General features: G+C 36.4%; 1 protein-coding gene across 5 annotated transcripts in view; it reads left to right on the top strand.

The window, feature by feature from the left end:
* The window catches only part of NKTR (natural killer cell triggering receptor), a 36,169-nt gene that overhangs the window by 1,442 nt on the left and 17,022 nt on the right, over positions 1 to 17,705 (top strand). For 4 of the 5 annotated variants that reach the window (XM_026041073.1, XM_026041071.1, XM_026041072.1 and 1 more), the window contains exons 3-6: positions 7,918 to 7,992; positions 11,293 to 11,400; positions 12,313 to 12,357; positions 14,135 to 14,222. In XM_026041073.1, the coding sequence (XP_025896858.1) occupies positions 7,918 to 7,992; positions 11,293 to 11,400; positions 12,313 to 12,357; positions 14,135 to 14,222 (316 nt within the window). Of the gene's footprint in view, positions 1 to 7,917; positions 7,993 to 11,292; positions 11,401 to 12,312; positions 12,358 to 12,679; positions 12,698 to 14,134; positions 14,223 to 17,705 lie in introns of those variants that run through there. The other variant, XM_026041074.1, reaches the window with a different exon arrangement.

Genomic DNA, 17,705 nt, shown 5'->3' with positions numbered 1-17,705 from the left:
AATAAATCTTCTGGCTGAGAATAAAGAGGCTAAGTTTAAAGAAAAAATATCTTTACCTCGTATTTTCCCCCTGGAAAATGTAATCGCCCTTAGGTGGTAGTCTGACTTTTAATCCCAGACCAGCTATTTAGTTCCCATTGCAGTTTCATCCCTTTTTCTTTGTTTTTGCCAAACTGTAAAAATGGTAATACGGATATACATCATCATCATAATTTTGAACAAGAAACAATCTGTGTATGTGACTACCAAAAATGTGTCCAGGGCTCTGTATCACTGTTATTTGCCTCTAGCGAAAGAATTAATTATGAATGGCTCCATTATGCTTTCACTTTCAATTTCTGCTGCATATTTTCTAGGAAAGCCTTTAGAATAAGAATTTATATCAACATTTTCAAATTTCAGTTGCCTTCAGATGCAACTTCTGGTCATTTGATTTGCTCTTCCATTTCTTCAGAAATTCAAAAGAGATTTAATTCCAGCCTCAGTAACCTGATATGGCATGACTGACTTTTGGCCTTTGCTGCTTCCTTTTGAGTTATTCTGTTTCACAGGGCTTTTTTGAATACTGTTTGCGGGGAGAAGAATGTAGCTTTTCATGTAACATTAACATTTCTTGTGGTTTTAAATTCAGTTTTACTGTGGATTTAGACTATTAAAAACAAAACTTGGATGTTTTGGGGTAGGCAGGTTTCTGGTTCAGAAGTGTAATTTAATTGAATTGATTTGTGCCCCAGTTTGAACTAGTCATCTATTCAGAGCATTATCTCATTTACTTTTAATCTTTAGTCTGTTGTTTTGACTCTTCTTCTGAAGAATCTCTCCCTACCTGTTGAACTTCTCTCACAGGAAAACACATCAATTTTTAAAATGTTGGAATCAGGATTATAGTATAGTTCTAGTGTATGCTAGTGTTTGTCATCAATTTAATATGCAAAACATAAGGTTAAATTTACTAAAGCTTAAATATTACCCTTTTGGCTACAAAATGAAATACAAAATCTGAATCAAGTGCAAGTGACACATCAATGCTTACAGATGAGATAAAGCATTCACTTGGAGAGATCTATGCTGATGACAGTGGAAATTGGAAAGCTGCCTGCAATTTAAAAGTTAACATTAAGATTTTGCTTATGTGACTTTAACCCAATTAGCCAATCTGCCTGTTCATCTTTATTGTCTGTGGAAATGCAGGGAAGGGAACAACACTGCATGTTGCTGCTCGCCAAGGACTGAGACATTGCCACCCTCCTGCCTGCATTGAAAAGCTCAGATAACTTCTCCCCAGAGAGTAAAAGGAGATGTCCTTCTCTCAAAACAATGGAAACATCTCTTTGTCCATAAAATATGAAACATTATCATTCTAACACTTATTTTTGATTGCTTAAAATCCAAAAATGTTCCACCACATAGCTCACAACTAGGTTGTGTTTGACTGTAGAGATTTTGTTTGCGTCTTGGATGAATGTGTTCCTGTAGCAATTGGAAATAAGGGAGCAGTGCACATACGTAGAAGGAACAGCAAAGTGTGCATGTGTGTAAAGGGGCATGAAGAGTTTGAATTAGTTTTGCTGCAAGACCAGATCTGTTACGCTATAAAAAAATGCAGTATTTATGCTCTAGCTTTGGTTGTGCTTTCAGAAGCATTTAATTTTTACTTCACGATTTGTAGATAAACTTGATGCCTGCTGCTATGTGGTTCTTTCTGTATAGTGAACTTCGAACCCTTTTATCAGTGTTTTTCAGTGTAACAAAATTTAGGTAACTTTTTGTTAACCATTTTTATGAGTGCAAATTGTGGTTGATTTTTTTTTTTTAAGGAGTAACTGGAAAATAAGAGTCCGCTTTGGGAGGGGGAAACTACTAGCACAGAGAGCTACTTTCCCATGTTTTAGGGTTTTTGTTTCGTTTTACTGTAATGGATTCGAGCACATACCGCTTGTGGGTAAGAGTAAGCTATTTATGGTAGTAAGATGCCAATTTGATGACAGTCACTAGACGCCTAGTAATGCCTTGATTCTGAAGACTCCTTGTGTGAGTTGTGTTCTAATTATTATAGTACCTAAGGGATTGATGTCTGACTAGTAAGTCAAATAGAGCGTCTCTTGCTGTAGTAATTTATGTGGCTATTCAAAGAAAACAAACAGGCTTCATTTTCTTCCCACCTATATCATGCTGAGCAAAGCTGACTGGCTTTGTCTATCCAAACATGTTTAAAATCTTAGAATTGACTCATTTTTTTTTGCTGTGCCTCATGCCTATCTACCGGTGATTTTTCCTTGTTTTCTCTCTCTCTTTTGTTTTTGTTAATAAGCAGATGTTCTTTTATTGTTGTTATTCTTCTTTCTGCCTCAGCTGCTGTTCTTCCTGGGATGGTGTCCTTCCCCTTTTCAATGTGCTGGGATTTTTTTTTCTTCCTTACTTCTCCTAGTCTCAATTATCTGAAGCTTGGCGTATTTGGAGATTTTGACTGCCAGAGCTATGAATTTTAGTGAAAGAAGCAGCTCTGGGCCAGTCACATTGCTGGTACATCTGTATTAAGAGAACCAGGGAGGCAAATTTATTATCGGGTCTTTGTTATTTTTCATGAATAGAGAAACTGGCTCCCCGTTAACTTTAGCCCTTTAGTGTTGTAGATTTGCAAGGAATAGTTAAGTGTGTTGACTCTGAATCAAACAGAGGATTTGTTGAGTGCAGTGCAACGAGTCAAGAGGACGTGGAGGCCCCCAGAGAACGTGTGAGAGATGAGAAATGGAGATATCTCAGTTCTGGACAAAATAGTTACGTATACAGAATTATCAGTTTTCAGTGTGGAGTGCAATAGTTGAAGATTTACCTTCACGTCTAAAACAAATTGTGGATTAGCAAATGAGACCAAGTCTGGTAAGCAGGTAAACAGGGTTGTTTCCCATTTGCGTTTCTCAGAAGGCAGTAAATCTGAATTGCAAGCAATAATGAAAATGAGATTGTTGTTGTGTAGATCACAAGTTTGGAGCGAAGGGAGCTCCGGGGAGTATTCGTGGAGGACACGAGTTAGTAGAGAGCACTGTGAAAGGAAGAAGTTTATGGAGACTTTGACTGCACAGAATGTAAGTTAGGATAAGGAAGCATTAAGAAAGTATCAAAACTTTCTGTGGATTCCTGCTTAGAGAAATTGTAACATCCATTGTTTCAAATAATGTTTTAAATCTTATCCAGTGTGAGGTTTTATTTTCTGAAAATTGTGCCACATTTCTACTCTAAAGAAGTATTCTAAAATTTGCATAACTTATTCTTACATTTCAAAAATTTAGGGATAAATGCATACGATTGAAATATGTTTATTAAAATGTTATTTAAACTAGTATTTACATTTATGTAAGCCTCTGGGCATCTGGCAGACTTTCTGCTCTGTCTGTAAATGATGTATATCAGTGTCATAATGGTTGGAATCGCTGTGTTGTAATTCAGCTATTCTTGATGTTCTTGATGAAATATTGGAAGAAATGCAGTCATCTCTTCCTACTTGGTTTACACTAAGAAATTGAAAGAAGACAAATAAAGAACTTAATTTTAAGAACTTATTTAAAGAAGTTTTCTGGTTTAAATTGGAATTGGATTTGTTCTGTCTACCTGAAATTGAATCCTTCATGATCTAAACATAATTTAGTGAAAGAGTTTGCATTATGTGTAAAATATGCTCAAACAATGCGTGCTTTTTTCCAGTTTTGCTTAAAGCTGTTGAGCAGTTAAATTGGGGGAATCACATGCTAAGCATTTGAAATCAGACTTTAATAGACCAGGCTTTACTGGCAAGTGCACTTGTTGTGATATAATGTAGATATTTCTACCGTGAATTTTTGTAACTTGATTTGAATCAAGCTCTAATTCTTCTATAGGTTAGACATTGCTTAGGCATTGAAAAATGAAGAGAGAAAGAAAAAAACCCTTTCATTCTTTGGCTTGTGAAATGGGACTTTGAAGTTTGCTTATTTCTGGTTATTGCCATCTGGTTTCCAGAACTGGTACACTTAATTAATTTCATAAAGTGTTATCTGCAGCTATTTAGTTTTAGTTTCAAAATATCTTAAAACTTGTATCATATCTGCTCTATTTAATTAATAACTTAAAATACTTCTTGGTTACTTACTCTTAATTTTGATCCAAAAATAAAGAATGATTATAAAAAATGAATATAAAAGCTTCCTAACAAATAAGAATCACTTCATCATTTTTAATAATAAGTGTATTTTTTTATGATTAATGAACACAAGTTATGATTGCCTTCATTTCCATGGTGCTGGCTTGCATAGAAAGTACACTAATGTATGGTAAGACTATTACTATAGTGTACTGATATAGTATGTGCACTGTCCTGATTATATATACTCACATTATGTAGTATGTATATATATTAACTTATACATAAGATTTATGAACTGATTTAACCTAGCTGAGCAATCATTTTTAGCAAACAATGCCTGTTTATTTTACAGGCATGCAGGTCTTACACTTAGCTGTGGTAAGTTTTGTAAGTTTTGTTCTATAGTTGGGTAACTTAAGCTTTGTATGCAGAAAGAGAAGCAGAAGAAATTAAGTGAGGATGAAACTTCAGAGAGTAGAGCACTAGAGAGAGGAGTATTTAGATCTGAGGAAACTTCAAACGTTTCCAATTCAAATTTCACACATTTCAGATTCAAAAAACTTTAACCCACATTATGTCAACAAATACTTGAGTTATTTGGCTTTGAGCTCCAGTTTTAAAATGACTGTTTCTTTTCTAAGTGAGAGAAAGATTCATTGGTTTTAACACAAGAAAAAAATCTGTTAGAAGTCTGCTTAAATTATCTTTTTATCTGCTTAAATTATCTTTTTATGTGCAGTTACCTGATTTGAGGGCTTTTTTGAGTTTGAAAATTTGTTTGATCTTTCCTTGGTGCATCTAATTGACTGTTTATTAGTCAATATCAGAAAATATACCCTTTTACTTAATATTTTTGCCATTTATCTGAAGTACAGGTAGTAATCCACCAGATGGAAGCTCAGTATGTGGTTTGTGTACTACCAGCAAACTGCAACATTTTATATAATTAAATATAACAGAGTGAGCAGCCCTTCAGGTTATGTGGAAGAGAGACTTCCATATCTTAACCTGGGTGTGCTGTGATAGTCTTTTGATGATGGATAAGTGTCATAAAGCAAATTTGTAGGAGCTGAGAAGATGTGACAAGCTTAGCAGATCTAATCAGCAAAATACGACTGAAAGTACTGTTGAGATCATAATATCTTAGGAATGCCTTTTTTTTTTATGCTCTGCCATAAAATTTCCATGAATTTAAGACCAAATTGAAATTTCTTCCACCAAAAGATGTAAGAGGTGATGTTGCTTTGGAGAACTGTGCACCCTGATTTAGAAGTCTTGTGTGAAATGATTTGCATGGATTTGAGCAGGAAAGAGCTTTTGCCTGGCTACTGTAGATGGACCTAAAAGTCAAAATCAGGCTCTTAAGCTCTGTAACCTTAAAGTAAGGAAGCAATTCATATTGGCTCTGCTGGGGTATAAGCAACAATGCAGCTTGGCCTCTGCAGAGAGATTATGCTTCAATAAGCTCTCAATTTTATCTTTTCTGTCACACTATAGAATAAGCAAGTGGGATACGATTCCAGTGCACGTGGATAGTGTGAGACAGAAATGCTACTTGTGGAGGTGCTCTGAAGCTTGTGCATGTTTGTTTTTAAGCTAGCAGTTGAATTTCGTAACTCATGACACTGATTTCTCAAGCTAATAGGGACTTACAGTTGCAAGATGTTCTTAAAAGGGATGTAGGTCATTTTCCTACATTTTCTCGTAGGAAATGTAGGTCATTTCCATTTTCTTACTGTCCTACATACGAAGGCCATTGACTTGGAATTGGAAGCTTTCATGGTTTGTCTGAGAAAATAAAATGTAGCCTCCTTCCCCTGGAGTCTGTAGGCAGTAAACTTATTGTTATTTGACAGTTTTCATCTTGTGAAGTCAACCACTGATGCTTATTTTTGTGAATGTTTGCAAAATGAGGATAATGATACTTTGTTGTTATTGTTGCTTTTCTGAAAGGTATTGTATTTCATATAACAAATGCAAGTTATCCCATTCTTTGAAGTCGGTCCACGTGTACTTTCTTGATTTTTCTGCTGTAATGAGAAATTCTCAGATTAATGCAGTTAGTTAATGAAATAGATATTTCTACAACTAATGGTATTTTGAGTGTTTTTTTTTTTTGTCTGCTTTTGTCTAAGAATACACAATGGTGGGGATCTTTATTTCTCTTATTTATTTTTTTTCTCAGCCCTGGTGAGGCCACATCTGGAGCCTGTGTCCAGTTCTGGGCTCCCCAGTACAAGAGGGATGTGGAGCTGCTGGAGAGAGTCCAGCGCAGGGCTACCAGGATGATCAGGGGCCTGGAACATCTGCCCTATGAACAAAGGCTGGGAGAGCTGGGTCTGTTCAGCCTGGAGAAGAGGAGGCTGAGGGGGGACCTGATCAGCGTGTATAAATACCTCAAGGGAGGCAGTGAGGAGGAGGGGGGGCGGCCTCTTTTCAGTGGTGGACAGCGATAGGACTAGAGGAAACGGCCACAGACTGAAGCACCAAAAGTTCTACGAGAACTTAAGGAAACGCTTTTTGACAGTGAGGGTGACAGAGCCCTGGCACAGGCTGCCCAGAGAGGTTGTGGAGTCTCCTTCTCTGGAGATCTTCAAGACCCGCTTGGGGGCAATCCTGTGCCGCTGTAGATGACTCTGTGTGTGCAGGCGGGTTGGAGTAGGTGATCTCTAGAGGTCCCTTCCAACCTTAAGGATTCTGTGATTTGTCTACTAACTTCTGAACCAATAATTCACCTCCTAGGAAGTTGACTATATTTGGACGTAACTTTAAATTTTAGTGTAGTTTCTTGAGACTCTCGAGACTGAGCAGTTATCTTTGATAATTGTATTGAAATGTTTCCAGAGTTTACCACTAGAGGGTAGTACTTATTAATAGATTATTACCAGTAGCTTCCTTGGAAGGATGGCCATAGCTTTTATAACTTCTTATGTCACAACCTGTAAGGGTAATAAACTTGTTTTAAACTGGCCTTGAATTTCTGACATTCATTCATGTGTCTGACTTTTTGGTTTTTTGTTTGTTTGGATGTATGTTTTATACTGTCTTGGAAAACAAAATATGAAGTCATTCTAATATTTTTCTCAAAACCACTGCTCAGAAGTATTTTAAGAGTTTTCAATGGTATGTAGCATAAGTACTATAAATTGTATAGCAGTAACTGTTTTGAGAGTGGAAATTACTCTCTTCAGTTTGCATAGTGTTTGGCTCATACTTCCAGTATTGTCCCACTTGCTCTTAATTTCTCCTATTTGATTCATCTGTTGTATTTTGTACTCTTAGCAAAAAAGACTCCATTTCAAATGTAATTGTGGACATGGTACAATGTCGAATCAGTTGAATTCATTATGTAACGATCAGATACAAAACTGCAGAGATGTAATTATTAATGATTTAGTATGAACATGATACCTAAAATTAAAAAAACATTCTGTAGCTCTCTAAAGATGTATATTTATCATGGATTATCTTATTTTTCAAACAGTAATAAATTGACATGCTAAAGTATTAGACCAGTTTAGCTTTCCAAGTCAATTTCAATCATAAGGATTCAGTTTATCTAAAAATGAAGATTTTAATTTTCAGTAAATTACATATGATGAAGTTAATCTTTATTTTTGACAATCATGCTGTTATTGTTCCAGTTATTTTAATATACTCATATTTGTGATGCCTGATTATGCTTGATAAAATATTTTTTCCAAGAACTTTATATATTCAAAACATACTGGCTCTTTTATGTGTTAATTTGCTTCTATGGTTACAAAGACTTACACAACTTTTTTTTTTTTTTCTAGTTGGTCGAATTATGTTTCAGCTTTTCTCAGATATATGTCCGAAGACTTGCAAAAATTTCCTTTGCTTGTGCTCGGGTAAGTTCTAGTCCTAAATTGAAATATGCTGTTACAATTGTTCGCTTGTTATCATAGCAGCAGCATAATGTAGTGTTGATAATTTTCTGCCCAAAACAAATCTAGGACCTCAGGATTTAGCCATGAGAGACAGAAAATATTAATGTCACTGTACAATACAATGGTGACATTATACTACATAAAATTTTCCTTACCCTTAGTTAGGGGTCACAGAAGTGCTACACAGTGGTCAGAGGGAAAAGGAGCCCATTAAATTTGAGGAGAAAACTTCTTCATTTTTAGCAAAATGAAGGACCTAGTATGGTGATTCCTTGTAAATCCTGTGAGCTGTTTGGTCCTTTTTGGTCTGACCTGTTCCTAAGAGATTTTGCCATTGCAAGCTGTTTTTGAGCCTTTATTAGGCTATTAAGGGAATTATATTCCTATTTGTAATGCAAAAAATGCATGTCATGTCCCTTGGTGACCTTTTAGTCCCATGTACCTGAATGCTTAAGACTTGTAATTTGCCTTACATCAACTGCACCAACAAACCCTGCTGTTTCCTGATCGTTTAAAAACTCTCTAGCAAGATCATCCCAGCAGCATTTTCACATCTGGCTTTTGTGAACAATTTTCAGCTGAATTGGGTAGAACAAATGTCTTGAGGGTATCCTTAACGGTTTCTTGAAGAGTTCATCCTCTCGGTGCTCAGATTCCACCGTGTGATACGTTCTAGATATCACTGATAAGAATTAAAAGAGCCTTATAATACTATGAGCTCATGGAGCTCGTGCATCCCTGTTTGAATTCTGTTCTATAGCAGACTGTACAGCCTGAATTTAACTTTTCAGCTGGAACTGCTCTTGCTCTTTCTTTATTTAAAATGTTCTTCTGGCATCTTGCCTGCTGTTGAGATCAGACTGAAAGACTTAGAGTGGCTTGAAACATTCCTTTAATTGCTGTGTTTGCTGCTCTGGAATCATGTGACAGTGCTGTGATTTGACAAATACCTTTGAAACTTTGCTTTAAAAAAAAAAAAAAACCCTAAATCCGACGTGTGGAGGGGAAGACACATATAAAGGAGCCTGGTGAATAAGCTTCATTTCTTTATAGAAGCTATGTGTCTCTATGATAGTAGCTCCCAAGCTTGAATTCAAGACTGCTGAACTTCAAGGCTTGCATCACAGGACTAACTTTAATTCTTTTCTCGTTTGCACTGTTTGTATCTGCAGTGCAGTTTTTGTTTCCCTTAGCCCCTGCCTGTCAGCTGTTCCATTTCTACTTCTGCTTGACGTTATTTTTTTCTCAGCACAACTTTTACTGTTAATTTATCTGCATCGCAAGTGCTATTTTTCCTGGCATCCTGTCTTGTACTTCAGTACCTCTACTACCTAAGCCTTGAAACTGGACTGTCTGCACAAGGGTGCTCTCTGCTGTGTGATAACATGGATTTGAGCTGTGGCTGGGTGCAGGATAGGCTTAGGGTCATCCATGCTGTGCATGCAGTAGGACCCTACAGTGGTTTGGCACTTAGTTTCCTTGTATTTCCTTGCATTTTAGTTTATAAAAGCACCATTGCTTTAGTTTATCTAGTTTATGAAGGCATCATGCCTGGCACTATCTGTCCCCAGTCGTGCTGTTACAGTCCTCAAAAACTTTATTTGGGCTTCCCACTTCCATTTTGTCATTGTCAAGTGAGTTCTTGCTTGTCTCAGGGTGAGGGATATGCCCCAAGAGAAAGACTGGAGTACTCTTCTTCATGCCTGCTGCTCTCTCTGCAATCTATGTGAGGCAAACCAGGGTTATGTTTTTGTCAGAAACAGATGGAGGAGGACAGGGTGATTCTGGCTGCTTTCCTGCAGCCTGACACTGTTGTCTGAAATAACCTGGCTCCTGTGAAAGAACACTGTCTGCCTTGACAGCAAGATGCTTCTTGCATTTAAACTAAAACATCTGGACTTAACCTGTCGTGTAGACCCATTGCAGACCCCTCAGTCAGTCCACCTGTCAGGTAAACACAGGCTCTTCTGCTCTTTGGTGCTTTCTCAGGAGCTTCCCTCTGTATAATCTCAGCCAGAGACTGTTGGTCTAGAAGTACCAAAGAGATGCCTATTTGGTTGGAATGTCCAGTCCTATAACACCTAGCTTATCTTTCAGGGTAGTTTCTGTGGAGAATGAAGCTGCAGTAGGCATGGGTTATGGGTATGGACAGTAAGTTACAGTCTACAGCTGAAGGCTTTTATGCCTAAATGCAATCCCATGAGTGGCTTTCGACTTGAGAACTGCTTTGCCCTCCTTATGGCTGCTCGGTGCAGTTTGAAATGGCAAATTCGGGGTGGTTTGGCTTTCAATGAGTTTTGAGTGCAGAGGCAACAAAGGGCAAGAGAGGGCTGAGTTGGTTCTGAGTAACTAGCGTATGTAGACTTCTGAGTGCACATCATGTTGCATAACATACTGATTATATGTTTTCTAACCGAGTAGCAGATGCCCAGGTCATAATTGGTTGTGGGATGAAGCTAAGGTTCTGAAGGGTCTGTTGGGTTGTCCTGTCTCATTGCAAAATCTCCTGTAGTTTTGGCTTGTGGGGGGTTTAATCTGCTGCAGAGCAAAAGTGCTGCTGCTTTTGATTGCTGTGCTCCGCAAACACCCTTGGAAGCTGAATGCAGTGTCTCCTGGAAATATTCCCTGCTTCTGGGGCACATATGAATCCCTCAAACCAACCCACTTGGTGGGGCTTCTACCCTCCATGTGCGTAGTGCACTATATATATATTTTTTTTTTCCTTGAATTTTGGGAGAGGTGGTAGTGAAGCTTGAGGTTCTGGGATGTCTTTCTCAAAAATCACCAGGTGATTTGTCCAGGTTTGAACCACTGCTGCTGTCTGTTCAGAGATTGTCACTTTTGGGGAAATTTTAGCCTCGAAAAGGATTGTAGCAAGCACCGTGGCCTGATGAGGCTTCTGCTGCTGCGTAAGAATAGCCCTGATACTAGCCTGGCATTTGGTTTTCTGTCATGTTTCTCATTCGGTTAGTTTTGGAATGGTTCTTGTGAATTGTCTTGAGTTGTTAACCAAAACCCCTCTGCTTTCTGGGTAAGGAGAAAGATCTTTTGAAGGAAATGTGGTTTTCACTTCTGCACACTTGAAACTTTGCAAAGTTTCCGTTGTTAATGGGAGGTAAAGAGGCAAAAAGTGGGACCGATTTTATCTTTTATGATTTACTTGAATTGTTTTGATGATTGTCTTTTTACTTAGCACTAGGTAAATCCTTTGAATCTGTCTGGTGCCAATCTGTAGATTCATTTCGTTTAAACATCTTGCAGGTGAGAAAGGAATTGGAAAAACAACCGGGAAAAAGCTGTATTACAAAGGCACTACATTCCATCGTGTGGTTAAAAACTTCATGATTCAGGGTGGGGACTTCAGTGAAGGTAAAATACATTCTGTTTTTACTTAAACTTAAAAAAAAAAAAAAACTTATGTTCTTAACTTATGATAGAGAATTCAAATCCAAACAGTAATCTTACAACTTCACTTTTTTTTTTCTCACATTAGTAAAGACAGCATTAGTAATACTCATTCTGTTTATACAGTTTGACCAAATAAATGCTAAAAAATTTTAGTCCATTCAAAAGCAGATTTTTTCGAGGAGTTTTCCTTCCCTGTGATATGTGCACAACCTCATGCTTCTACCTGTCTCCGTTCTCCAAAATATCTGCCCTTACTGAAATATCTGTGTGATCTTTACTGATAACCTCAGCACTTCAAACTGATGAAATGTGCTGGGGAAGGGGGTCTATCTCAAGAGTTAAAGAGAAAAAAAGAAGATGCCTTTGAAAGATCTGTTAGTTACTTGCTTATCTTACCCGTTCTGGTGGTGTCTCGTGTTCTCAGCAGGACAAGCTTGTTGGTTCTACCATGTTGTGGTTTTTTTCTGATGCTTTAGCAAGTACCACTGAGCAGTAGCCTTTGGAGCCTCACTTGAGGCTTTCTGGTGCTCAGAGGCACTAAGAGGCAGGGTTCATTTTCAGCGTTGAGTTTCAATAGGATAATGAAATATATCACTAGCACGGTGTTGCCTTACAAACTCGACAGGAAAATACTGTTAGGCAAGCAGTTTGCTTAAAATAGGATTTACAAGACTAACAAATTTATAAAATGAAAGGTTGTTGCTTTTAAAGGGGATATGCTCAGATGATATTAACTGTTGTTGCTTTTAAAGGGGATATGCTCAGATATTAACTGTCCAGAATATCCTTGTTTGGTATAAATGGTTAGCATACTACATACAGCTTTATCCATAAAGCAAACGCAAGGTTTAATTCATGCTTTTTAATGCGTAGGTAATGGAAAAGGAGGTGAATCTATTTATGGTGGCTATTTTAAAGGTAAGGGCAAATAAATGTTTACAGATTCTTGATTCAGTTCTGAGATAAACAAGTCTTGATTCCCAAGATACTTAATGGAAAGAGGTCTACTTATAGATCACCTTTTGCATGAAACTAATGTTGCATGAAAATTATTTTTATATGCATGACTTTCAGATAATTTATTTTGTAATATTTAACTTAAACTGACAATTAATTAAGGCTAACATTATTGGTTAAACATGACTTTCAGCATGGAGGTTAGGCAACTTTATTCATGAATAAACTCCTATCTTCCTGCCTAAAACTGTCAACATATTCTTTTGTTTATAGAGAATGTGGTCTTTTGCAAAATGAAAAGGTAAGAGACAAAAGCTCAGTAACACAAGTTGAAACTCTGTTCCCTTTTACCCTCCCTAGTAAATATATAGACTGATTACGTCCGTTTGTAGATGGATTTCTGTGTTGCTTGGAGAAATAAAGAGTTCTGTCTAACCTTTCTGAGGGGTAATGACTTATTCTGAGAAAAATACTGGCATAATTTCCAATTCTAAACAGTTATTCTTTCTTTTGTTAACGTCCCTTTCCTCCCCTTCCCCTTTCAAGGTTTGTATGCTTAGTGTTTATTTCTGAGAATGTTTGACTTTGTTTATTATATGCTGCACAAGTTACTTTACTTGCAAAGATTTGGTAAATAAATGTACAGCATGTAACTTTTTTAGAAAATCTTGTGTTGGAAAGAAGATAGTGAGATTATAAAGTATTCAATATTCCTTAAGAACATGCTGTTAATTTCTTATGAAAACCAGGAAGTTTCTATGATGTTCCAGTGTTTTTAATCACATCATTCGTATTTATGACATTCCACTGATGATGTATGTTTGCAAGTAGCTCTGGGTGGTTAAGCGTGTGCTATTAAATTTAATCTGAAATGGAAATATAGTTGGAAGTTGAATATTGCAGGTAGCTTTTAGTCCAAAGCTAACTGTAACAGAACCATTTCTTAAGGTTTGTTTCTGAAGAACATACTTGAGGTGGTGAAAGTTTAAACAAAGTAATATGTTTTGGTATGAAATGTTAAAACGGAAGACTGTGTGTGACTGAAGTACTATTTTTACCCATGAAAAAACAGCTTTTTGGAAAAGTCTTCTTTAGTATTGTGCTGCATGAGCAGAAGCCCTACTAAATTTATGTTGGAGTAAATTAATCTTTAGTTAATTGTGATTTTAAAACTAGAAAGAATATATTCTTTATTTTCTCATTCAGGCATGGGATGGGGGGGTAATTTTTTTGCATGCTTTAAGACCTCAGGTTTTGAATTGATAGGTGGATATCATGTAATATTCTGTATCAGGGAAATGACTCTTTCACCAAGTTTTTTTACCCAAAATGCATGTTATATAAATAGCACTATCATGTATGCTACGTCTTGATTTAGGATGACAGTAAAAGTCTGACAATTTGTTTTGCTTTAGTAAATGCTGGATTTAACCTCAAGTATATGAGGATCTAATGTTTATTGAAGAAACTAGTAATGACCTTAAGTTTTCTTCATTATAAATGCACTGAACTAATTTCTTTAAGAAGGAGAAATCATGTATATTTTCTGTATTCTGACTGTGTTTCTACTGTGTTTTATGAGAGATCTGATTAGCTTTAATTTTTTTCCCCCTCAATATGTTCAAGTTGCTCTAGCAGCAGAGGAATTTCTCCTTGTTGCATCCGTATGTAACTAAGAAAAACAGACTTGTATTCTTTGTTAGGGAAAATCTGACAAACATGTTTTTTCTTCAAACAGATGAAAACTTTATTCTCAAACATGACAGAGCGTTCCTTTTGTCAATGGCAAACCGAGGGAAACATACCAATGGTTCCCAATTTTTCATGTGAGTAGATGTAATACGACAGTTGAGCTTTTCTTAAACAGAGGAGCGCTGTTCATGAGAAAGATGGTATTGCTGAATAAACTCGAACAATGTTATCCACCTTATTTCAGATAGGGTCCAACAGCTGCCTATAGTGTAAGCTCTGATAGGAAATACTAGTTATCACCATTTCTTTGTTGCATTTATTTGCATTAGAAATTAATACTTTGTGAATATTCCTCATTTATGGCTTTGTTTTTGTTTTTTACCCTAGAGGATTGGGTTGTGCAATTACATGTTCTTAGTGTCCAGAAAATAGATACTCTGGCTTTTTTTTTTTTTGTGCAAACCACGGTTGAACAGGTTACCTGTGAGCTATAGTACTGGGTTGTGTGTGATGAAGGCAGTGAAACCAATGGTAGGGATTGTATAGGATTTTGCACGTCCTTTTTAAAGTATAGTGGTTTGTGATTGCATTTTGTGGGGGGGTGAATGGGATGTTTGCTTGATTGTTTTATTATTGTTATTTCCTTTTGGAGCATTTTTTTTCTGAAGTGCTTTTCTTCTGTGTTGCAATGTAGCACTATTTAGATGGGTGTATCAGTTCTTCAGGTAACACTGGGTAAAATATGTGTTTAAAAATAGGATTACCTCTATTAAAAAAAAAATCTAGCATGTAGCCATAATGTGTTAAACTGTAGGAAACACGTGACGGTTCATCACAAGTAAATATTAAGCAGTAAAACAATTCAGGTTGTTGGATAAAGTGCTTCTATTTTAGATTCATTCTTAGTGTTTTAAATATACTAATCTTGGTGTGAATGTTTATCTAGTTTAATTTCCTTTTAAGAAGGGGTGTGGGATTTTTTAGTTACCTAACTATTTAAAAACAAAAAAAAAACTTTGCCATCTTTCTTTGGGGATGAGAATGAATGGCGCTTCACTGTCTTCAGGAAAGGAGTAAATTGCCCTGATATACGTTACCATTTTCTTTGCCTGATTAAAAACTCTTCAGTCTACGAGAAAGTTCAGATAAGAGACATTTTTGGATCCCTCCCTAAAGAATGTCCTAAAAATGGAAAATGAGTGGAAATTTAGGAGAAACGCTTTTGCAATTAGTGCTATTCTGACTTTCTGTAGAGATAAAATCGTAAGACCAACTTTAAAAGCTTATTTGTTCTTACCTTCAAACCAAACTTGAAAAGGTATATTTCCTTTGAGTAAACCTGAAAATACATCCATGCACCAATGTATCTTCAAAGCTGTTGTTTAAAAAGCTCTTTGTGAGACATTGGTTTACTGTCTAGTAGTGGTGACTTTTGATTCTCTCATCACAATTTTCCATTTTTAACCTTATCTGAACAACGTACACGAAAACTTTAATGATGTAACCTCAATCCAGAAGCTGTTATTTGAGGGCTCTAAAGTTTCTTTCCATCTGTCTTGCATTTAATTCAAATGCCTTTCTCTTTCCCCTTATACTTGGTAGACTCAGCTTGTTTAATCAGGTTTAAGAGATAAGCACCCTATCTCTCTCTGTGCTCTGAAACAACCTAAGCTTGTGAAAAATGCTAAATTGCCTTTTCTGCATGACAACCAAATGACCTGTGATTTAAAAGAAGTCTAAAGAAGTGTAGGAGTATTTTAAAAGAAATAGTTCTTAAATTCCCCAGTATGGGAATTCAGTCAGAGCTAAAGATACCTTAACAGTAAGCTGGTCAGGATACAGCAGGGCAGCCAAAAGGCCACAAGATGCCAACATCTGGGCGTTTGACTGTGAGTCCTTGTTCCCTGACTGGTTATATATGCATGTACATATATATATATGTATGCATTCATAGTCGGTTGCAAGGGCATTTTCCCCTTTGATAGCTCTATTTATAAAGAGACAAGGATGGACGGTATGTGAAACACCGTGCAATAGTTTGTCATCTTGTGTGGAGGGTGTTTTTTGTTTCCTTGTTTTTCTTCCAGGAGTAGGATTCAGTTTTTCCTTCATAACCTGGGCAGTACGGTATTTAACATTCAAAGAGGGAAAACATCTAAACATCTGCTAATTTTTTTTACCTAGACAGACTGTTTTTAATTCTTAAAATATTATATATTGCAGCAGTTACTCTTGCTTGGTGACATTGGTCTGATTGCTTTAGGGAATGTGCTGTGCATCTATGTAGCTCTTTTTATTAAAAATATATTTACTTTAGTGATGTACTTTAGGCTGAAATTAAACTGTTTCTTGCACTCAAAGAATGCTCAGATATCCAGTAGTTTATCAGTAGGAAAAGTACTTTTCAAACATGTAAACTGAAAATTAGATGAAATTTTCAGTGGGTAATTGTCAGTCTTTAAACTTATTCATACCATTGACACTCTGATTTTATTAACTTTCTGGAAAGAAAAGTAGTTCATTTGAATGCCTTTTGAATCAATTTTAGACTGCTGTTTGCTTTTTTTTTGTATATTCCATGAATATCTTTAGGGATAACAGTTATGTATTTCTCCATCCTTCATGTGCTTAATCTGTTAAAAGATTTTTTTTTATGTAGTATTTGTTCATTTGGACTAAAATATCCCGAAATATAGCCCAAATATCATTTGGACTATAAAATCTGAATATATTTATTTCCTGTGTCAAAAATAGGTTTCCTGCTGAGTATAGTTGAAATAACTAGACTTTACAGAAACTAACAGGCAACATATGTCACTTTGCCAGACTGCATTGATATTTTGGGCACCATACAGGACCAAAAAGCATCAAATTTGAGCTGTAGTGGTCAGTTTTATTTGCAAAAGAAGCTCCAGCCCACTCTGGATGTAAACAAGCATCTGCCCAATTCTAAAATACTTGCAGTTTTCTTTGATTCTCCAAGAATTTCTCAGGCATGGACTTTTTTGTCAAAGCATTTATACACAGCAGTAGAGAAATGGGTATGGAAAAGGTACTTCATGTAGTGTTAGGACGTGTCCCTTTATTCTGTTTGGATTTGTTAAATACTAGAACTTCCACTTTGTGTGCCCAAAGGGATTTACAGTAGTGTTTTGTTATAAGCTAGTTATAGTAAGTTTTTATTATAGGATCAGTTCACTGATTAGCTGTTTATATTCTCAGATAGCACCACTATTAAGTTACTGCTTTTCTTGATTTATTTTTTCAGAATCTTCAGTTACCTAGTAAGTTTTTGAACTATCTTCAGAATTTTATAGTCCTTTTTTGTTGTTGTTTTGTAATGGTTTCATCCCCATGTTGGTTTATGGATGCTGAATTCCTGGGATAGAATAGAGATTGATAGAGGAACGCTGGGATAATCTTCCTTTTTCTGTATATTTCAATGAGTGTTTTGACAGTGAAACGTTTTATTATTGTGGGCTGAGGAGATGCATCCATATCACAGTGCAAACACAACTGATGTGATACCATGCACCAAGTGTGCATGATTTATAGCCAGAGAGGTGGTCAGTAGCCTGGGACGCCCCAGTCCAGGGGCTGTGTTGCTGTGCTGGGTG

The sequence above is a fragment of the Nothoprocta perdicaria genome, unplaced genomic scaffold (assembly GCF_003342845.1).
Source record: "Nothoprocta perdicaria isolate Ctin4 unplaced genomic scaffold, notPer1 scaffold_277, whole genome shotgun sequence".
In the NCBI taxonomy this organism is placed as follows: Eukaryota; Metazoa; Chordata; class Aves; order Tinamiformes; family Tinamidae; genus Nothoprocta; species Nothoprocta perdicaria.
Note: the sequence above shows the minus strand (reverse complement) of the source record. Positions and strands in the feature narration are given on the sequence as shown.